This window comes from Neofelis nebulosa, chromosome 1 (genome assembly GCF_028018385.1).
Source record: "Neofelis nebulosa isolate mNeoNeb1 chromosome 1, mNeoNeb1.pri, whole genome shotgun sequence".
Classification (NCBI taxonomy): domain Eukaryota; kingdom Metazoa; phylum Chordata; class Mammalia; order Carnivora; family Felidae; genus Neofelis; species Neofelis nebulosa.
Window position 1 is genome coordinate 83,615,855 of NC_080782.1, and position 23,528 is coordinate 83,639,382.

The following is a 23,528-nucleotide window of genomic DNA, read 5'->3' on the forward strand; positions in this document are numbered from 1 at the left end:
TTTAACTTCTCTCCCAAGGTTTGAGTAGACATTCCCACTGGGTGGATAGGCTTGATATCTGCCTACAATTTCCCTTTGAAATAGCTTTGACTTGGATTTACCATATAGCCATTTAGGGACCTTGTGTACTGGGGGTCCAGGTGGAGCTCAAAACTTATCTCTCACTCCCTAGGGCTGCCAGCTGCACAATTTGGACCAGTTATCCACCTATGCTTAGTGGTTATCAGATCCTGCCTGAAATATCATGGTCTTTCTTGACACAACTTGTTTAAAGGGAGATTGACCATTAAGAGTGAAAACTGTGCCCCTGGGTGGCTCAGTCGGTTAAGCATCTGACTTCTGCTCAGGTCATGATCTCACATTTCGTGAATTCGAGCTCCACATCAGGCTCTGTGCTGACCTCTCAGAGCCAGGAACCTGTTTCAGATTCTGTGTCTCCTTCTCTCTCTGCCCCTCCTCCACTCATGCTCTGTCTTTTTCTCTCAAAAATAAATAAACTTTAAAAAAAAGAAAAAGAGTGAAACTGCTAAGATGTTACCTAGGCCATACCTTGCTTAAGTGAACTGGGTATGTATAACTTGGAGAAGAAAAGACTAGAAGAGGCAGGATAGCTATCTTCGAATATTTTAAGTCTGAATGTAAAAAAAAAAAAAAAAAAAAAAAAAAAAGCTGTCCACGTCAGCAAGTAGAAATACTTGGGAATAAGTTGGAAGGAGATGGATTTGGCTGTCACTCTGTCAGTCAGAAAACCTGAATTCTCATCCCTAATGATACCTGAGGAAATTGTTTACAACTCTGTGCTTCTTTTCTTTATCTACTAAAGAGAGGAGAGTAGATTTCTATACCCCTTTCTGATAACAGTATCGTGTAATGTTTCTTAAAAATGAAAAACAGCTTGGTAACTTTGTTTCAGTATTCTTTACCTCAACACCTAGGGTCCTTGTCTCCCTGCTTCCAAGAATAAAGAGGTGGACACAGAATAAAAAGAGCAGCAGGCAAAAGTTTATTACTTTCTTACAGAAAGTAAGAATAGTATGAAAGCTGCCTTAACAGAGAGGGGGCATTGGAAAATGAATGCCTGTGAGAATAGGCAGGGGTCTTTTTTAAATCGGGTTTTGGTGGTGAGGGTGGGGTGCTTCCCTTCCCCCATTTTCCTTCTCAGGTTCTACCCTTATTGGCTAGGTAACTCTAAATGCCTAGGCATTTCTTTTTGATTGGCCCATTTCCATAATGGTCTATGGCTGTACCGTTCTATGGTCTACTACTTATTTTTATAGTCAGGACTTTTGTCAAATTCCTGATGGGAACATGAGGGGGAGTAGGTGGTGTCTGTTACATGCTTAAGAGGAACTTACCCCCAAGGAAGTCTGCTATGGTCAGTCATGCCCAGCATTGTTCCAAAATATGTGGTTTTCCCCACCCAGGGACCTCAGGTCCGAACCTTTCCCTCTATGCTTCCTGAATCCTATCTTTTCGTATCATAACTTGAGCTGTCCAGCAGTGGGACAGCTGCCTGGAATGGTAATGGAAATCTCACCACTGTAAGTATTCAAAAAGAAACTAGGTCACCGTTGTCACGAATGCTAGAAGACTTTTTATTCATTGACTCAACAAATGTTTATTCATTTATTGACCAAATATTTACTGACCTCCTTGTAAGGTGCCTGCCAGTCGTATAATTTCATTATGTTTCTTAATCAGATGGTTAGAACCTGATATAAATCTGTGGGCTAAGAATCGGTTTTTCAAGACCTCTTTTGGCTGTGCTTTGTTATTTTTTTATTTAAAAAAAATTTTTTTTTTAACGTTTATTTATTTTTGAGACAGAGAGAGACAGAGCATGAATGGAGGGAGGGTCAGAGAGAGAGGGAGACACAGAATCAGAAGCAGGCTCCAGGCTCCAAGCTGTCAGCACAGAGCCCGACACGGGGCTCAAACTCGTGAACCACAAGATCGTGACCTGAGCCAAAGTCGGACACTTAACCGACTGAGCCACATGTTATTCTTGGCGCCCCATGTTATTCTTTCCAGTGTCTACTGGTAAAGCAAAATCCTTCTTTGCCCCAAAATGATTCATTTGAATTAAAATTAAATCCAACTTTGGTGACCAGATTTCTTTTCAAATTGGCAATCTCCTTATGCAGAGTAAAACTTTGCACTTCTTTCTACCTTGCTTCCCTTTTCATTTGAAATGCTCACTTTCATTTGCAAACGTAAAGGGCTTGAAGTTAATTTAAGAGTCTATTTGTAAACAGTAGAGCCAGGATTCCGAGATTCAGTTTTATAGAATAGTACTCCTGCTAAATGTAATACTAGAGAAAGGTTTTATGGTCAAAAATGTTTTAAAACACTATATACTAAAATCCCTTCTTGGAGAGGCACAGGGCTCATGAATAATTAAAGGCTCTGAGAAATCCTGCAGAAAACAAAACTATTTAATATTGTTGAAGCCAGCACTTCCAGAACATATGGGCTACTACATTAACATACCATGAAATGCACTTTGGAGAAAATCTTATCTTATAAAAAGTATGGAGAGGAACCCTAGTAGATACAGGTAGATAGAGCCAAAACTGTTTCAAAGAGGTTTGCGTATCTACATTTATAAATTTGTAGATATTACATAATAATTTTCAAATACACAGAATTACCTGTGCCTTCTCTATAAAGATGATCAGTTTTCAAGACACTGGAGTCAATTGTCCAATTATAAATCTCTCTTGAATGTAGCTATTTTCTTGATGGCTTGTAGAGAACTTTTATATTTTATTTATCATCAGCCTCTTTAAGACTTATTTTCTTTATTTGTTAAAAAACATGGAGATTGATGAAGTTTTGGGGTGGTGGGGGGTTTGTGGGGTCCAGAGCCGATGGTCAAGAAAGAATTCTTAAAGACATCTTTGGTGCAAAAAGGTGATTTTATTAAAGCTGGGAGACAGGACCAACGGGCAGGAAAAGCTGCACTGTAACTGTGGGGCACCATTTTATGGAGTCTGGGGAGATGAAGTCAAGAGGGAATTTCCAAAGAGACTCTCACATGCAAAAGACTTACTGGAGGCCTAGCTATTGTCAAGTTAAGGTGTTTTTCCCCCTAGCAAAGCATTAACATTGACAGTAGGAGTTCCCGGACTTTAGGCTTTTGATAGGATTGCCTTTTTCTGGTAAACTGGTGGAGACTCTTAATCAGATTAACCATTTGTTTTTTGTCCTTTCTTGTTTTTGTGCAGCCAGAGGTGTCCAAGGAATATCACACGAATCCCACCTTGGCGGGGGCGGGGCAGGGCGGTGCTAGCTTGTGTTTGTGTTTTGCCCTCAGCTTGCCTCAGGCTCCCTCAACAGAGATAATCTACACTTAGTAGATTTTTGGGGCACCTGGGTGGCTCAGTTGGTTAAGTGTCCATTTTAGGCTCAGGTCATGATGTCGCAGTTCCTGAGTTTGAGCCATGCATGGGGCTCTCTGCTGTCAGTGCAGAGCCCGCTTCAGCTTCTGTGTCTCCCTCTCTCTCGCCCCTCCTTTGCTCGCTGGCACATGCGCGTGCACTCTCTCTAAAAAATAAACATTTAAAAAATATATACACTTAGTAGAGTTTTGTGAGGATCAAGATAAATAGGTAAATACGTGCAAAACAGTGAGCAGAGAGCCAGGACCATTGTGGGTATTCAATAAAGGCCTGTCTCCCATCTCACCGTTAATCACAGCCCTGAATTTGGGACTGTGGTTGTTCAAAAGAGGTAGAAATCTGATGTTTAGTTTATTTGGGTATTGAGGAAAACAGCATAGAAAATGTTGTAAGTGCTTTAATTTGCGTATGAGAATTTTAGAACAGAAAGCAGGAAAATAATTCCCAGGAAAGACTTGGGAAAGAAAATCTCTGAAAAAGAATGATTTTGTTTTGTTTTGTTTTGTCTTTGTAGTTTAATTCATAGACCCATTTCATGAGACTTTGTTTTTAAAATTTAAATTTTGCCAAAATAAGAATACATTGAGGGAGGAAAAAGTAATAATCAAGTCACGTTTAACTGAAAACTTGTAAATAAACGGCAGATCTTTGTATCTATTGTTACCTTTTATGCAGTAGACTCCAAACCAATTTTCCAAGTCAGGTTTCAATTTTATTGTTATTAATTTTTACAGTGAACTAGGCTGTGATTTTCAAATTTAGTGCTTCTTTGAAGCCATTTTCACATGACACTCCACCCCCTTTTTCTCAGGTATCAATTTACCAGCCTGGTGTTTTAGGTGTTGAATCGTGGTTTTATAGGCTACATTTTCTATACGTGCACTTTCTCTCTAATATCTATGTCTAAAGTGAGTCTTTCAGCCTCTTCCCTTTGGTTAGGGATGCTCGTTAGAGCCTGGTTAATTCAGCGTCCCTCAGCTGATGGCACTCTCTTCACCAACATTGCTGCCAAATCCATTTTAGTGACTCAGCAGGAGCTTGTCATTAACAGCATTTTTGTAGAAAGTAAAAATTAAGCAGTCTTGGAAAGCGAAGTGCTAGTGCACCATGTATGTGTAAATCTGTGGTAGCAGTAAACACAGGCTCCTGGTGGGGTTGGTGGGGGAGCTCCTCCCCAGATACCACCCTCTTTTGAAGCGCTAACAAGTTTAGTTCTAGTTAATGTCTGCAGTGAAAAGAGCCCTTCAGTGTTACTGAAAAGGCAATCTGTTTTCAATTCTTTTATTTGTTTATAGAAGGTATGAAACATTTGATAGATAGAGGGGAGCCAGATGGAATTCAAAATAGCAGCTTTATTATTGCTTGGGTCAGAAAATATGGCTTTAAATATGGCTTGCCCACACAGCCTCATTTTCCAGAATTAAGATGATCCTCCTGTCCCTCCAACTGCCCTAGCTGCCCCCTTTCCACCTCCCCAAGCCACCAACAGAGCTGAAAGCCACGGAACTCCCTTGCAATGGCAGAACCAGCCCTCATAGACTTAATGAGGAGGAGAGCAGGCCAGAATGCAACTCCCTGTGGTCAGGTTGGCCCCAAACTCACCACTGAGAAGAGTCCTCCCTCCTTCCTTAGCTAGAAGTGTGGAGAAAGACAGGAGTGTGACTCATATTAAAGGGAGAACAATAAGAGAGTGCAGGCCTGGGTTAGTTGTAGATCTGACGGGAAAATACCTCTTGGGTATTAATATTGACTGAGGAAGATGAGGCTAAGTGGATGACCTTTGTTTGAACAGTGGATGCTCTAGACAGATCTACAACTCCTTGATATTTATGTCTTTCACGATTGAAGACACACCTGGGGAATTTTCCATTAAACAAACAAGTGTCTTGTCCAGAAGGCTGAGGGAAAGAAAAAGGAAAGGGCTAGACCTGCATGTGGAGGAGCAGGGAAGGGACGAACTTAAAAAGAAGGTTGAAAGAATAGAACCCTAGCGGAGTCTTCTTGAAAGGAATGGGAAATAGAAGAATGAAAGGGAACGCAGAAGAAAAGCCCTAAAGTGTAGGAAATGTGCAAGCTGGGAAAAACCAAGGTTTGTGGAGGTGTGCCTCAAAAAGGTATTGGTTTTCACCAGGTTTCTAGGACACCAACCTTAGAAACATTTGAAATCAGCTGAGGCTCACCCTCCATCCAGAGACCTTCTTAGACAGTTGGTGAGGTCCGACTTAGAACTCACCTTGGTGGGCGTCTAGGTGGCTCGGTTGGTTAAGTGGCTGACTCTCGATTTCAGCTCAGGTCATGATCTCACTGCAAGCCCCATATTGGATTCTGCCCTGAAAGCATGGAGCTTGCTTGTGATTCTCTCTCTCTCTCTCTCTCTCTCTCTCTCTCTCTCTCTCTCTCTCTCTTTGAGGTCATGTCATTGTGACCCTTCTCACATTTTTCCCCCTACAAATATCCTAAGTATCTCAGTAACAATATTGGGTTTGGTGGGCCATTACTCTGAAAGAATATGGCATTTCTCTTATTATGTAAATATTAATCAAATACAGTTTTACTGCAATATGCTTGGGTAAGTGACAAGAATTTAATCACATTCACTGATACCTATCTTACCAAATTAATTTTATTCTTTCCAAGAATGTACCTTTCAAGAGCAAGGTTCTGATACAGATGATAATCTGAACCAAGGATCCAGCTTAATAGAAACCATCTTTAAAGTATTGTACCATTGCAATTTTTCTCCACAAACATTTGGAAATGTTTTTGTGAGCTACATAGAAGAAGAACAATTATGGAACTTTCTATATAACATTCCAGGTATGAAAAATTTACTGTTTGTTAAAGAAGTGTTTTATGGATACTTAAATATATCTTTAAAGATGCTTTGAAAGTTTTATTGATGTCGCTCTTGTTGAGTCTATTATTTGTAAAAGTTTATCACACATTTTTTTTAAGCATAACAGTTTCTTTGGGGAATCATTAACCATTCAGTCCTATCAAAATATAATATACTTGGGACAAGGTGCAGGGGAGGGAAAGGGAGAGAAATTATGTAATGCAGATTTTCTTTTTAAATTATTATTAGGAACTGTCCCCTCATAAAAATTAAGTTTAATATTTACCATAGATTATGTTTTGCTCTTGAGCAAGTAAGACATTAGTGACATATTATTCTTGGATGCATTTTTTGGCAAACCAATGCACAAAACTACTAGTCATTTTCTTTAAACGTAAAAGGTGTTTATTACAACCACAGCACCTGTGTCTCTATAAGGCAAGTATGTCTTCTCGTTCCTTTGGGAACAATATGTTTTTCCATTTGTATTGTTCTTCTGTCTACATAGAATGGATGTTGCAAGTTGCATATGTAACTAGAAAGTGTTCATGGGTTGCCCTACCTTGGGGCCAGATGAATAGATTCTCACCTTGTTCTATACTTAATATCCTGCCTTAAATTACATACTTATTAATATCTTGGGAAAACAAAGACTGAGAACCTAGTGGTTATACTGTTAGTCCCTTAACCATTTACATCATTTACATTTGGCTTTCAACCTACAAACATTTTTATACACTGTTTCAGAAACTACATTTCCATGAAATATTTCCTAGGGTCCATATAAAAAAATCTAACTTGCTCATATTCATGGTTTCACTCTTCCAGGACTCTGACTATCCTCTAGATACTACTTGAATATCTTTTTAGCTAGTTTAAGGTTATTATGTTACATCTTTTGGTCATTATCCCTGAAAAATACCAATAGATAACTGTATAATGATTTTTAAAACCCGAATCTATTACTTAAGACTCCCTAATAATTATCTCCTCTTAAAATTTTATCTCCTAGTTTCCATGTATTTCCTACTGTGATCTCTTTACCCAAAGGAGGGACAGTTTTCCAGTTAAAAAGACTGAATTACTTCTGATGTAGACTTTATGGAACTGAAAGAAAAATAACCTTTGGAAGCCCTACCACTCCGGTTTTTAGTTATTCAGGTGAAGTGAGAGCCGAATTCTCTCACAAGATGACAAAGAATTGTTGACCCACATGCTTCAACCACTATTTGTCCTTCAACACTTAAGTTCTTGAACCATTTTGTCACTTAGCACAACACTGTACTGAAGATACCAATGGCCTTCAGGTGCTGCCATGAGAAAGTGAAACTGCTACTCACTCCTCATTAGTCTTCTCTTCATATACGCATTGAGCAAACCCTTCTCCACCAGGTCAGACAAGTCTCTTGAAACAAGTGTTACACAAATTAATACAGCCTGAATTGTGTGGGGTGTTTTAAAGGATCAAAATTTCAGATTGGTGCAATATCCTTGGTCTTTGTATAAATTGTTTCTCCATAAGCGTTAAATATCCTCTGGGTCTTAAGTATTTTCTGGAACCTGAGACCTTACAGTGGTCACAAGGGACTCCACTTTTGTACAGTTATGTATAAGATATATATACATAACTGAGTACTTGTTGGTATTATTATTTTGAACAAACTTATCTGTTAGATCAATTATGAATAAGAAAAATAAAATTTTTTATATTACCAACACTTATTCCTTCTTTAATGTCTTTTTTTTTTTTTTTTACTTTATGTAAATCTGAGTTTTCACTCTTGTATTATTTCCTTTTACTCTAAAGAGTTTCATTTAACATTTCTTGTAAGACAGGTCTACTGGCAACCAATGTCTTCAATATTTGTTTGTCTGAGAAAGTCTTTATTTCTCCTTCAGTTGTGAAGGATAATTCTGCAGGGCATAGAATTCTAGGTCGTTTGGGTTTTTTTGTTTGTTTTTTATTTTTCCCCTTGATACTCCTACATATTTCACACCACTGTCTTCTTGTTTGCATGGTTTCTGAAAAGCTGGATGTTAATTCGTCCCTTTGTTCCTCTGTAGGTAAGGTAATTTTTTTTCCCCTCTGGCTTTTTTCAGGACTTCTTTGCCTTTGTTTTTTTTGTAGTTTGAAAATGATATGTGTAGGTATAGTTTTAAGTATTTATTCTGCTTGGTGTTCTCTGAGCTTTCTGGATCTGTGGTTTGTGTTTGATAGTAATTTGAGGGGAACTTCTCGGTCATTATTGTCTTAAATATTTCTTCTGATCCTTTCTTTTTCTTCTCCTTTTGGTATTCCCATTACACATATTACATCTTTTGTAGTTGTCCCACAGTCCTTGGATATTCTGTTCTTCTTCTTTTTTTTTTTTTTTTCAGACGTTGATCTCTTTGCTTTTGAGTTTTAGAGGTTCCTATTGAGATATCCTCAAGCTCAGAATTCTTTTCTCAGCTATGTCCAGTCTACTAATAAGCCCAGGAAAGGCATTCTTCATTTTTGTTACAGTATTTTTGATGTCTAGTATTTCTTTTTGGTTCTTTCTCAAGATTTCCATTTCTCTATTTACATAGCCCATTTGCTCTTGCATGCTGTCTACTTTATACATTAGAGCCCTTAGCAAAGTAATCAAAGTTATTTTAATTCCTGGTCTGGTAATTCTGATTTCCATGTCTGTTTCTGATGTTTTCTCATTTCAAAATTGTGTTCTTTGCCTTTTAGTATGTCTTGTAATTTTTCTTGGAAGCTGGACATGATGTATTGGGTAAAAGAAACTGCTGTAAAGAGGGTTTTAGTGATGTGGTGGAAAAGTGGGGGAGGCATGGGAAGCATTCTATGGTGCTATGATTAGGTCTTTTAGTGGACCTGTGGCTCTGGATGATGTACTTCATAAGTGTTTCTCAGTTTTTTTCTCCCATTCTATGTAGGAGAGTATAGCTAGAGTGGGCTGGAATTGGGCATTTCCCTTCTTCTAGGTCAGTTAGACTCTGATAATACCCCAGTGGGTTAGGCTCTATTTTAGTAGTTTCTCCTGAGGGCAACCCTGAAGAAGAACAGAGTGCTCTGACTTATCTCAAAATGTTCCTTTTCCTTTTCCCTTGCTGGAAGCTCTTGGGGATTTTTCTCTGACATTTACTATGGGCACCTAGTTGAACTCACAGAGATAAAACTCACAAAAGTGTGGCAGCCTCCACATAACAGGGTCCCCATTGAATTTTAACTCTCAGACTTGTCCACACTGAGCCTCCAGCAATTCATCAATTACAGTTCAGACTTCCTACTTTGGCACTGGTTCCCATGGTAGGTTCTGCTTATGAGTCTCCACTCCAGTAAACTGTGACTCCCTGTATTTGCTGTCCATCACTCCAATCTTGGAGGCGGTGGTTTGCCTTATGCCCCCACCTCTCTACAGATCCAAGAAGACTTGTTGATTTTTCCATCTGTTCAGCTATTTACTTGTTGATAGGACAGAGAGGCAACTTCTAAGCTCTTTATATGCAGAGCCAGAAACCAGAAGCGCTCGTCACTTACTATTTTTTTCTTCTCTATTCTCTCTTCCTATATTTCCTTCTCTTCTTGCTACATCTGTATCTTATCCCTACTGTAGGCATCTGTGGATATTGCTTGATCCTCCCTATACTATCCCATGCTCAACTTGTTGCAGAACCCTGCATCAAAAAACACTGGGCACCCTATACTACAATATTGCAAACTTTACAGAAAATTCCTCTTAGGTAAAATAATAATAACATAGGTTTACATGGTGCACATAGTGCCTACTATATGCTAGTTGCTTAACACAAGTTAATTCATATAATTTTAAAATAATTCTTTGAGATAGGGCTGTTATTTTCTCTATCATTTGTAATACCTTGATTTTATTTTAAACATTAAAAAAATTTATTTATTTATTTATTTTTTGAGAGACAGAGACAGAGCATGAGTGGGGAAGGGCAGAGAGAGAGAGAGGGAGACATAGAATCTGAAGCAGGCTCCCGGCTCTGAGCTGTGAGCACAGAGCCCGACGTGGGGCTCAAACTCATGAACTAGGAGATCATGACCAGAGCCAAAGTTGGACCCTTAACTGACTGGGCCACCCAGGTGCCCCAGCATGCTGGTTTTAATAATGGATTGAGTAACTTGGGAAATATTACCTTAGAGTGCCTGACTGACTCAGTCAGAAGAGCATGCAACTTTTGACCTCAGGTCAGGGTCATGAGTTAGAGCCCCATGTTGGATGTAGAGATTATTTAAATAAACTAAGAAAAAAAAATACCACCTCAAATTTTGAGGGGTAAAAACATATGGGTACTTTTCTGTGTTGATTCAAGTGGTTATCCCAAGACTTTCGTGTCATATTAAAAAAATAATAAAATTTTATTGCATTTATCACACAAGTAATACATATTAATGGTTGGTAATCTATATTATCAGAAAGAAGGTAGGATGGCAGAAAGAAGAAAAGAAGGGAGGATGGGAGGATAGAAAAGAAGGAAAAGTAAAAGAAGAAAGAGGGAAGGAGGAGGAAAATACCTGAAATCCCATCAGGCATTGATAATCACCATTAACCTGGAGAATGCATCTTTTAATTCTTTTGTGTGTGTGTGTGTGTGTGTGTGTGTGTGTGTGTGTGTGTGGTATAGTGTGTTTGTAATAAAAATAACATGTCATAGTTTTCCTAACATGTCTTTATTTTTATTTTTTACTAAACAATATATGGCTTTATTGTGTTGATGGATATATCTTAGCTACTTAAATAACTGATGATTATTGGACATTAAGATTATTTTCGATTTTCCTTTATATCCTTTACATGATTATAATTAATTTCTTAGGATAAGGTCCAGAGAAGGAATAAATGAGTTAACAGGTAAGCAAAATGTTAAAGATTTGGTATTATTGCCAAGTTATCATCTAAGAAAATCATACAACTTCAATTTCCACTGTTAGAGTTGCAGACCACAAGCAAATACTGTTATTCCCTGTTATTTTAATTACCATTTTCTTTATTACTAAGAAGAAATTTTTTTTTAATTTTTATGGACTGTTTATTAATTATGTGATTTCAAGGTTAAAAACAGCTCTTCTTTTCTATGGCTTTAAACTAGCTAATGAGAAACTGAATTCCCAATTAAATAAGGCACAAAATATTGCCAGATTCTGCTAACTATAATATGCTGTCTGATTTTAAAGTCTCAACATGCATGGAGTCCGAGCCAGAGGTCATCCGATGCTTGAGACTGGCACTGACTGATGCTATCAAGGACATTGTACAGCAGATAGTATTTGTGATGAGGTCTGGGAGAAACTGTGGGCCCAACCTAAACAAGCACAGTGTTCCTGAACGTTTGCGTGAGAGCATTCCAAAGGAATGGAATTATACTCCAAAAGAAACTAAGAGGAAAGAATCAAGCAAAGGTACCTTATTATTATTTTTTTTTTGTAAGAACCCATCCTTGAAGAAGCAATTTTGTAAGATATGAAATCAAGTAAAATTCTAAAATTATAAGATTTGTGAACTATGTTAGTCCTTTTCCCACCATTTCTATGTATTTGGGACCTGTAAATTTTCTTTTTCTTTTTTTTTACTATGAGCCTTATGACCAAGGAAACTAGAAAGGGAAATGACTCAAATGGTCATCTTCTTTATTTAACTATCAGCTCAGAATTTTCTGTGATATGTTGTGTTCATGTTAGTATTCACACATTAGTCGATGATTGTGACTAACTTACCTCAAATCTGTTGAGTAATCTAAAATTCATACTCTCAAGAATATTGCTCTGATGTTTAATGTTCTTTCCTTGAAGTTTTTCCCTCTGCCACCACTAATTATTACTTTCTTTTTTCTTGTTAACAGACCTACTTGTGTAGCCTTTAGGTCAAAAATAGCACTCCATTGAGTACCTACATAGTTTTTTGACAGAGTAATTTCCCCCAATACCTATGGTTCTGAATTCCGTGCATTGTTCCTATTAGGGGCAGTGCATCTATTAAGTGTATTTTTGAACATGAGTTACATTATTGATTTATTTTATTAATTAAGTGCTGTCTTCTTAAATGGTTTCTTTGTACCTATGTGTTTCTGCATTACAAAACATGTAATGTTTTATTATGTATATTATATAGACATATGAATGAATCTTCTTAGGATTTTTAAAATAAAACTTTTTGAGGGCGCCTGCGTGGCTCAGTCAGTTGAGCATCTGGCTTCAGCTCAGATACCTGGTTAAGGTATCGCAGTCTGTGAGTTTGAGCCCCCGTTCGGGCTCTGTGCTGACAGCTCAGAGCCTGGAGCCTGCTTCAGATTTTGGGTCTCCCCCTCTCTCCCCACCCCCTCATGCTCTGTCTCTCTCTCTCTGTCAAAAATAAATAAACACTAAAAAATTTTTTAATAAAACTTTTCCCTTTATATTAATCTATAAAAGAATATTTTTTCATTAACTTGAGGAAAGTTTCAATGGTAAAATACTCCAACTGAACCTACTAAGTCAATTGAAGAGACTAGCCTTCTTCATTCTTCTCTATGGAGATCCTAACTAATGTGGTTCTTATCCAGCAACCTTATATTATAAACTCAAATCAATTATCTATCTGTGACCTTTCATAGTAATGCTTTAATTCTGTCCAAGCCCTATTAAAACTGCCTTTGAATCTAGTAAAGCCATTTAATTGAAATTGGAAAATGTCAGCTTTTCATTACTTCAGTTCTTCCTTGTCTGAGTGGTTGCCATTTCTCCTTCATTCTAGCTTTTGGATATTTCATAGATTTTGAGCAATTCAGGAGGCATAATCTGTAGTTAATATATCATGTTGTATGAGTAGCACTATTTTGTTCGTGGCTTTCAGGTCATTGTATTCATGAACAGTTTTGCCTTCTACAGGTGTTCTGGAACTCTTCCATAACATTTCAAAGAACTACTGGTTCCAAGAAAAAATGCTTACTTGTAGATACCAGTTTTTGTGATTTTCCTTACTAAATAATATTCTCCATAAAACTATCACTAAGACTCCACCTTACATCTGTCAGAATGGCTAACGTTAACAACTCAGGCAACAACAGATATTGGCGAGGATGCGGAGAAAGAGGATCTCTTTTGCATTCTTGGTGGCAATGAAAGCTGGTGCAGCCACTCTGGAAAACAGTATGGAGGTTCCTCAAAAAACTAAAAATAGAACTACCCTAGGACCCAGCAATTGCACTACTAGGCATTTATCCACGGGATACAGGTGTGCTGTTTCGAAGGGAAACATGCACCCCCATGTTTATAGCAGCACTACCAACAATAGCCAAAGTATGGAAAGAGCCCAAATGTCCACTGATGGATGAATGGATAAAGAAAATGTGGTGTGTGTGTATATATATATATATATATATATATATATATATATATATATATACACAATGGAATATTACTCGGTGATCAAAAAGAATGAAATCTTGCCATTTGCAACTATGTGGATGGAACTGGAGGGTATTATGCTAAGTGAAATTAGTCAGTCAGAGAAAGACAAAAATCATATGAGTTCACTCATATGAGGACTTTAAGAGACAAAACAGATGAACATAAGGGAAGGGAAACAAAAATAATATACACAGGGAGGGGGACAAAACATAAGAGACTCATAAATATGGAAAACAAACAGGGTTACTGGAGGAGGTGTGGGAGGGGGGGTGGGCTAAATGGGTAAGGGGCACTAAGGAATCTACTCCTGAAATCATTGTTGCACTATATGCTAACTAATTTGGATGTAGATTTTAAAAAATAAAAAGTTAAATTAAAAAAAAAAAAAAACTAGGGGCGCCTGGGTGGCTCAGTCGGTTGGGCGTCCGACTTCGGCTCAGGTCACAATCTCACGGTCCGTGAGTTTGAGCCCTGCGTCGGGCTCTGGGCTGATGGCTCAGAGCCTGGAGCCTGTTTCAGATTCTGTCTCCCTCTCTCTCTGACCCTCCCCCGTTCATGCTCTGTCTCTCTCTGCCTCAAAAATAAATAAATGTTAAAAAAAAAATTAAAAAAAAAACAAAACTATCACTACTACTACTAAGAGTAGAAGAGTAGAAGTAGAACATTCCAAATCACATATAAGAAAATGGTGGAGGAAAGTGACTTTATAAACCGTTTTGTGCATTCCAGGTGGATATGACAATAGGAAAATACCATGATTCTCCATCTCTGCCCTCTTTTAGACTGATAGTGCTCAACCTTTATTATCCCTACAGTATACAAGACAGATTTTATTTACAGGCCAGACATTAAGTCACTTATTCATCCAATAAATATTTACTAAGTGAGCTACTACTACATATCAAGCATCTCAGTGCTTGAAGACTAGTAAAATTGGTTCCAAATGGGTGCAAACACCTCAGGGAATGTACAAGACAATTCTTTGGTGTATAACAAGAAAGAAAGAAATGAAACTCTACTAAAATTTCGTATGGAGATTGTAACTGTAACTGTCCCTTGGTCTGTGAGTGAGACAGTCATGTGCTGAGTTTGGTGTTGGTGGGGAGGTGATGGACAGTGCTAAAGCACTTCTTCAGCTTTCAAGGTGCAGTACTGAATTAAGTTTGTCCTTTGTATTTCAGAATCTACTTTTAACAAAATTAATCCCCACAAAACACACAAGTGGCTTTGACATATTCCTATAAATCAACAGATCTACTGCAGTTTAACACTAATATTGATGCAAGGAAGAGCAAACATAACAGAGTGAAAAAGTTCACGTTTATTTCTGTTCCTAACATGCACTCTTACTCAGCCATATTATAAGGCAAAATGATGATGATCTGATAAGATTTGGTCAAAAGAAGATTTACAAAAGGAAACAAATAGGAAAACCACTTGAAATATGACTTCCCATATATTATTGTTAAACAAGAATTCCTCTTAAGTAGGTATTATGCCTTGAGATACAAGCTAAAGATGGTTGGAAATCATCATGGCCAGCAAAATGTTTCAAAACTCAGCATCCAAAACATGAAGACAAACCTCTGTAATTGTTTTCAAGAACGTTTTAAGTCAAATGATATTTAATTCAGTACTTTACAGAAGGTGTCTAAATAATGATAAATGTTTAGAGTCTTTTTTTTTTTTTTTTTTGAGGACTCTAACTTATTAAAAGACAAATAGTTACTAGTGTAAGGGAACATTTGTCCTTCCTGAAACAGTGAAAATGACAGAACATAGAAAACACTGTAGTGACAAATTAAAATGCATTTCTTTATTTCTTTGTCAGCAAATACTGTTACATAGAAAATAGTGAAGATTTAAAGAAATAAACATTAAAATAAATTATACAATGTAGGAGATTTAAAGAGTTGAATCAAAGTTCAGATATTTCTGGTACAGCTCAGCTTAGGTATTTGTTATGTTTCAAAGTTCAAATACACAAAGAACTAGTTGTTTTGTTTCTTTGACAACAAATAAATGAAAGATATACCAGAAAATTTTTCATAGCAGTAAATTACTTTTTATTTATTTTATTTTAATTTATATTTTTAAGATTTTATTCTTAAGTAATCTCTATACACAACAGGGGGCTCAAACTTACAATGTCAAAATTAAGAGTCACATTGAGCCAGCAAGGTGCCCCAGTAAGTTACTTTTTAAATAAAAAGAATGCTTTATGGGAAAACTGTTGGAGTAATTATTTTAACTGAATGGGTTCTGGAGAGGAAACAGAGGTAACATTGCAAGAAAAATGTATTCATGGCACCGTTCACATGCAGGTTGTGGAGAAAGAAACCAAATGCAGAAATACACAAAATCCTGTAAAGAAGTTCTTAAGATAGCTTATTTTATAAAATCCAGAAATATTCATTTTAGAAAAACCAGTATCACCAATAAAAATATCCTATCTACATACTTAAGAACTTAGAAATAATTTTTTTAATGTTTATTCTGAGAGAAAGAGTATGAGCAGGGGATGGTCAGAGAGAGAGGGAGAGGGAGGAGAGAGAGAAAAAGGAGAGAGGGAAGAGGAGAGAGAAAGAGAGAGATTGAGAGAGAGAATCACAACCAGGCTTTGCACTGCCAATGCAGAACCCAATGCCGGGCTCGAACTCATGAACTGTGAGATCATGACCGAAAATCAAGAGTTGGCTACTTAACTGACTGAGCCACCTAGGTGTCCCTTAGAAATAATATTTTCTAACATAATTTATAATATTCCAAATAAAGGTTTCAATGATTCCTGAATATTTTTCTTAAAAATACAAAATTTATTTTTCATTTTGTTTGCTAGAACAACTGAATGACATCATAGATAATGAATATTTACTAGACAAATTTCAACAACAGCCTTGGCCTATTTGATGCTTCAGATTGAACAACAAGTGCCATGATTTCATAAGCCCAGTTATCGATATACTTGTTCCCATGTGGATCAATGTATGTTCATGTAGTAACTTTTTCACCTATGACAGCTATTAAAACCAAGTACTGACACAAACTGAATGTAAAACCTGCCCTTTCAATCATTGTATTCAAGTGTTAAACCCAGATTTTAAAAATTACAAAGCATATTAAATCACATTATCCTCACTCAGTAAATTGTTATTGACATTTTGTACCATTAATAACTAAAAACTTAAAAAAATTTTTTTTTAATGTTTTTTTATTTATTTTTGGGACAGAGAGAGACAGAGCATGAACGGGGGAGGGGCAGAGAGAGAGGGAGACACAGAATCGGAAACAGGCTCCAGGCTCTGAGCCATCAGCCCAGAGCCTGACGCGGGGCTCGAACTCACGGACCGCGAGATCGTGACCTGGCTGAAGTCGGACGCTTAACCGACTGCGCCACCCAGGCGCCCCTAAAAATTTTTAAATAACTTTAAGATGTTATTTTGTCTTTACTTCATTCATTGTAAATTTCCTTTCAGCGTGTTTTATAATCCACATAATATGTTATTACAGCCACTAGTACATGTCTAGGAAGAAAAAAAATGATAAATATGTACATATTCATATCACATTGCATTCATTCTAAGGCATACTTTTTTTTTCATACCTTATCAGCTCTGAAATTGGGATGGCCCTTCCAAAATGTAATATATATATGGCTTAGATAGAAGTCAAAACATTTAAATAAGGACAGAAAAATGAGTGTTTGGCATTCTTAAAAGATCCCTCCCTGGTGTGTTGTTAATATCACCACAGACTCAGAGTTTCTGTGATTAGTAGAACGAATTGATTGATCTGACATCAACCTAAAGGTTCTGATTGGAATTTGCTATAAGCTTTAATGAAGTAGTGAGAATCTCAGTACTTGGAGTCCTCAAAATCTCTAAAGTATCAGTAGAAGTGCAGGTGTGAAGAGAATTGATAATATTTACCTGATATCTACTTAGATTGTCAAATGTTTCCTTGGTATCAGCAGTTAAATCCTCTTTTGAATAAACAGAACATAAGATATAATCTTTTAAGTCAAATACCTCAGAGTAGAATAGGGAGTGCATGGTACAAACACATAACGAACAACAAAACATTTAAAATATTTTAAGAACACAGAGAAGAGTGGTCACAGACGAGTTTCTTAATTTGCTTTACCTATACTTTAAGCTTCATCTAAGCATATTCATTTGATAAAAGGATAGCATTTTATCAAAGAACTATATTTTACAAGTACTAAACTAGGTGTTTTCACATTTAGTATTTTATTTAATACAATAGTCTTATGAGATCTTTCAAATATATGTTGGGCCCAACTTTACAAACTTACAAAGACTATTCCAGTCCATTTTTAACATGATTCTTAAGTTGTCCTGAGTTTCTGTGGAGTCACTAGACTAGACATATGTTTTCCAAAAGCTTCGTACTTTGTTAGAGCAGAATGACTTCTTTAAATGTCACAAGTATCTTGAAAATTATTTCACATTGTTTTATTATTTTTGTTTAGTAAAAACAGAAAGGATGTTTCATGGAAGAACGCAAAGCTACCTTCTTTTGACTTGTCACTTGGTTCCAATTATCAAATTCAGTCATGTATTTAGTGGATTAAAAGATTGTGTCTGGCTTTGTAGGATAGCCAAGGACCGATGAGGTTCTTTTATATGCTCTTGAGGAGATTTTTGTTTAGTTGTAAAGATAACTCATCAAGACAAAAAACATAAACAATAATAGATGATAATATAAAAAGATGACAGCATGGCACATTATGGACCTAATTACCGAAGTGGTTATATAGATGGTATGTTCAAATAAATTTATAGGAGGAGAGGACTTTGAACCAAGAGTTGAAGAAGATGGACGACTCATGGAGAGAAAGGGCAACCCATGTAAGAGTAATGAGATATTCAGAAGTTTAAAAGCAATGAGGATAAAATAAAGATAAGGTTTACAGAAACTGGCGGAGGCTGAACTGTGGAGTGTTTTGACAGCAACACTCTGAAGACTGATCAGTGGAAAACAGCTAAAACAATTGTGGCAGAGAAATTAGATAACAAATTTTACAGTATGTGAATCTGGCTTCACAACACAGGTGAGAGGCTGGGGATAGTCTGGAACAGAGAGATGAGTTAGGAGAATACTGCAGTAGTCCAACTACCATTTATAAGGAAGGGCTTTAATAGGTCGGTAGCCATGGTTACAGTGAGGTGAAGCTGTATGTCAGATGAAGGGTAGGAAGATTTATCAACGTGGTTACTATTTAAAAGATTTTAAAAGACAAAAGAAAAGAAGGGACAGAGGGAGGTGGGGAGGGAGAGTCAGCAAGGCCAAGCTAGTTCAGGAGGAAAACAGGGAGCTGAAGTAGTAGGACTGCTACCCTGGAGAAAGACCAAGACTAAAGATTCTAGAATCATCCAGAAGAGTGGCTCTCAACAAGGAAAGGTTTTGCCCCCGTAGGGACATTTGGCAATGCTTGGAGACATTTTTAGTTCTCACAACTGAGGAGAATGTTACTTGGCATCTAATGGACATAGGTCAGAGACGCTGCTATAATATCTTATAATTCATAGGACACTCATCACAACAAAAAACTATACAGCCCAAAGTCATTAGTGCCAAAGTTGAAACACGCTGATCTAGAGAGGGAGGATCAGTACATCCTTCAGAGCAAAGAAGGGAGAGTGTGTAGACTCATCAGTCAATAGGCAAAGACTTCTTAGCAAACAACTACATTTAAGAGGTATTAGTATAAATTAGAACTAGAATGGGCCATGAAGAAACAAAGAAGAATAATAAAGGTAACCGTGAACCAGTTTGTTGACCCATTTATTCACCAAATATTTCTTGAACAACTGATATATGAGGTACTAAGGGTTGAGGATACAGAAGTGCCTTCATGAAGCTTATATTCTAGTGGATAGTAACAGATAAAGAAGAATTAGGGAGATATTTATTAGACAATGGTTAAGTGCTATAATAAAGGCAACAAAATGGCGTCTAATGATACAGAGGAAGTGGGAGCTGGGATGGGAAGAGCATGAAGGGATGCCTTGGAGGGGGTGGTGAGTGAAGGCTCTCTGAGGAGGTGACATTTGTGCTAAGAAGTAGAAGAGGTGCACCTGGGTGTGGCTCAGTCAGTTAAGTGTCGAACTTCAGCTCAGGTCATGATCTCATGGTTTGTGGGTTTGAGCTGTGCATGGGACTCTGCACTGACAGTGCGGAGCCTGCTTCTCATCCTCTGTCTCCCTCTCTGCCCTTTGCCCTCTCGCTCTCTCTCTCAAAAATAAATAAGCAAACATTAAAAAAAATAAATAATAAAAAGAAGTGGAAGAAGAGGAGCCAGTCCTGACAAGACCTGGAATAATTCTGCTATGGATTTCAAGGGAAGAGGAGAATGGTTTAAGAAAGTATCAAAGGCCACAAAGAGGTCCACCAGGAGTGCTTTTGCATTTGTTAATTAAGAGGACATCGGAGCTCTTTACCCTGCAGTCTTAATAGACAAAAATATACCTAATAATTTAAAATTTTCGAATCTTCATTTGTGAGAGAGGAAAAAATGAGTTTGAGACTTGAGGAATGTTAGGCAGCACTGGAGGGGATCCCAGTAGAGTTCTGTCGGAATATGTCAAGCACTTGCTCTTCTCAACAATTTTCTCCACAAAAATTAGACATCCCTACGCAACACTGAAAACAACAGAGAGATGGAATGCAAATGCTAATATTAATCATACCTTTTCTTTCTTTTCTTCCCCAGGCTTCACGAGGCTTGCTGCTCAGGCAGTATCTATTGTAATCAGCGAGTTACCTACGGTGATTGCATGTTTGCCTCCCCCAATTAAATACTTCTTTTTTCTGTCTGAGAGAAAAATGTCAAAAAACTTTGTTGAATTGAAGAAAGCTAGCCTCCTTGTCTGGAACTTGATTGTAATTATATGTCAGATATTTGAGGATGGAAACACTGTGGAACTTTTAACAGGTGCCTCCCTTGACAGATGGAGTAAAGAGAAACTTGGTTTAATCTGCCTGTGTTTGGAAAGTATCATGGGAAAGCAGACAAGTGACCCTAATCAAATGACTCAAAAGGTCATACAGATCATTGAGCAGCAGAAACCCAACTGGATTGAGAGCCAGTTGGTGAAGGCAAGGAAACTGAGCACCAAATGGTAAAGCAATGTTTTTCTTTCACTGAATTTCATTAAGTATGTTCACTATAACAAAATTACCAATAAACAACAACAAAATACCATTAAGATAGGCAACAATGGTTATTCTATTAACTTAATGGGAACTTTGATGAATACAGAAAAAGGTAAATATTCCAACAAAAACTGCATTATTTAGATGTGCCTTGTTTTATGAAAATTTGAACCCCATTGATACCCTGGAACATTATACTTGTTTACTCACCATCTTAAGGTTTCTGATAAAAAGGGTGGGAGTTAAACCCAAGAGAATTTGGTTTCATTTCTTTTCAGTGCACAAACAGGTATCTAGTGGATAGCCTGGAGCATTTTGTAAATGGATTGGGCATGGAGATTAAATTAAGAAGGAATTAATGGGTATAAAAGGCTTTTTATTGCTTTCTGTGTACCTGATTGTCAAAAAGGTACACATTTTTCATCTGGTAATGTAAGAATCCCAGAGGGCAGCTGGGGCATATCACACTCGAGCTATAAACACACCCAGCTGTTTCTGTATGAAAATGTCAGCCTTCTCATAGGTTTGTCACCAAGAGCTAAGTGATTTGTGGTATTGCTAAGATTTTTAAGGGTCCCTGATGAATTTAAATATGTACATAGAGTACTCCTGTCTTAAAATTCGTCTTCAGTATAGAACTGCATGATATTGATAAAGAAATTATGGTTCATATGGTCTACAGATCACTAAGCCAGCCCTTTTTTATACCACTCCACACACTGTCCCCCATTCTTTTAAAATATATTCATGATTCTAGCAGATACTATTTTGACTTTCTGCCTGAAACGACTAAAAGTTGTTACTTTCCTTACTACATAGTTCTTTGTAGTGACAAAGAACTCAGGCTTTGGAATCAGACAGACAAATACAAATGCCTTGTAAGTGGGCCATCTTGGGCAAATTATGGAATCTCTCAAAGCCTCATTTTCAGTGGTGAGACCAAGCTGATGGCATGATTTGGAAAATGTAAATAACATTGATAAAGTTCTTAACATCAAGCTTAGAACTAGCAAGCATTTCTTATTTATAAACCCTATTAAAACACATTGCACTCACTGGTATTATGGTAACAAATATTCTTTACTGGTTTGTATTAGTCTGTAAAACTGTGTTAATCCAATTAATCTGTATTAATCCAAATGGAAAAATGTAGGTAATCGTGATTTTCCTGGTCTTATCGTAGTGACTTCTAGAAATGTACTTCTGGCATGTCCTGTGGGTAGGAATAACAATCGCAGTCAGGCAAGTGCTTAGTATCTCTGAAAACAACTTTCTTAAAAAAATTTTTTTTAATGTTTATTTATTTTTGAGAGAGAGCAGGAGACAGAGCGAGACACAGAGCGTGAGCTGGGGAGGGACAGAGAGAGGGAGACACAGAATCTGAAGCAGGCTCCAGGCTCTGAGCTGTCAACACACAGCCCAACGCAGGGCTGGAACCCACGAACTCTGAGATCATGACCTGAGCCAAAGTCGGACATTTAACCCACTGAGCCACCCAGGTGCTCCTGAAAGCAACTTTCTTAATCTTTACATTTGCATTCAGTCCCAATTTACAAGCTTTAATTCAATGACTAAAAGATTAAGGCCAGATGTCATTATCCATGGCAGTGGTTGTAAAGGAGAGAAAAAAAGAATAATAGTGGATCTGATTATAAAGTTAAATTTCTGATACTTTTGATTTAGGAGTCCCTCTGTCAATAAGGTCAGTTTAAAGTAATGTCTCAGTAATATACCTGAGGACGCATACAGGAATCCATAAATAATATTTTTTCATTAAAAGTTGGTTTAAAGTCTTTATAAACAGCACCACTGTATCTGATACCTCCTACATAGGGAGTTGTCCAGCTAATATTTGGCTGATTAGCTCTCTGTTGGAACATGCATCTGAAATGAAGAATTGCTGATTTTTAAAAATGTTTTAAAAAAGTCCTGAATGTACATTATGGAAGCATGTAATAAGCACAATGCTACATCTTTCTCAATTTCTGAAATGCAAATATATAAGAATTCAGATTAAAAGTTAGTTCTTATATTTATTTGAAAAAGTTAAATTTGACCTACTAATTCACTTTAGGTCACCTCTACAAGATTCAGGCACTATAGGATGGTACTTCTTGACTTTGATTTCAGATTGATTGTCTATTATACAAGTAAACTTCCCCGTCTACATATCTCACAAATTGATGATTGATGATCATTTTGTTTATAGATCTCTACCATTAGGAAAATGTATTTTAAACCACGATGTCTGTACATAGATAGAGGGTTTCCTTGGCTTTATCATAACTGTTTTAAGTTTGAGAATGTAACCATTTAAACTTAAACAATTCTTCTGTTAAAATAAATGAAATGTTAATTCCCCATGAAGATCATGTTGGAACTACGCAACGTCACTTAGCTAGATCTCTTTCACATGGATTCAGACTTAATTTTGATTTTATGGAAATTGTGAAAATATCTGCAGTGGAAAGGTGGCAGCTGGAAGCATTGCTTGTCTTGCACACTGCCCGAAAGCATTACTATTCATTAAAATAACCTTCACTTTGTAGTAACACTCAAGCTGTAAACAGTCAACTTAGATTCTGGAGAACACACAGCCCAAAAAGTAAAGAAATGTCTGTCTTTGCAAAGTAATTTGTCGAGTTGAAGATTATTGTTTTTCATCATGGTGACCCTGACTTGGCTGGCTGGGTGCATATACAGATTAAGA

General features: G+C 37.1%; 1 protein-coding gene across 1 annotated transcript in view; it reads left to right on the forward strand.

Annotated features, from left to right (window-relative positions):
- The window catches only part of KIAA0825 (KIAA0825 ortholog), a 387,603-nt gene that overhangs the window by 160,149 nt on the left and 203,926 nt on the right, over positions 1-23,528 (forward strand). Inside the window, exons 15-17 of the mRNA XM_058729962.1 lie at positions 6,039-6,218; positions 11,429-11,653; positions 20,376-20,784. Of these exons, the coding sequence (XP_058585945.1) occupies positions 6,039-6,218; positions 11,429-11,653; positions 20,376-20,784 (814 nt within the window). The remainder of the gene's footprint in view (positions 1-6,038; positions 6,219-11,428; positions 11,654-20,375; positions 20,785-23,528) is intronic.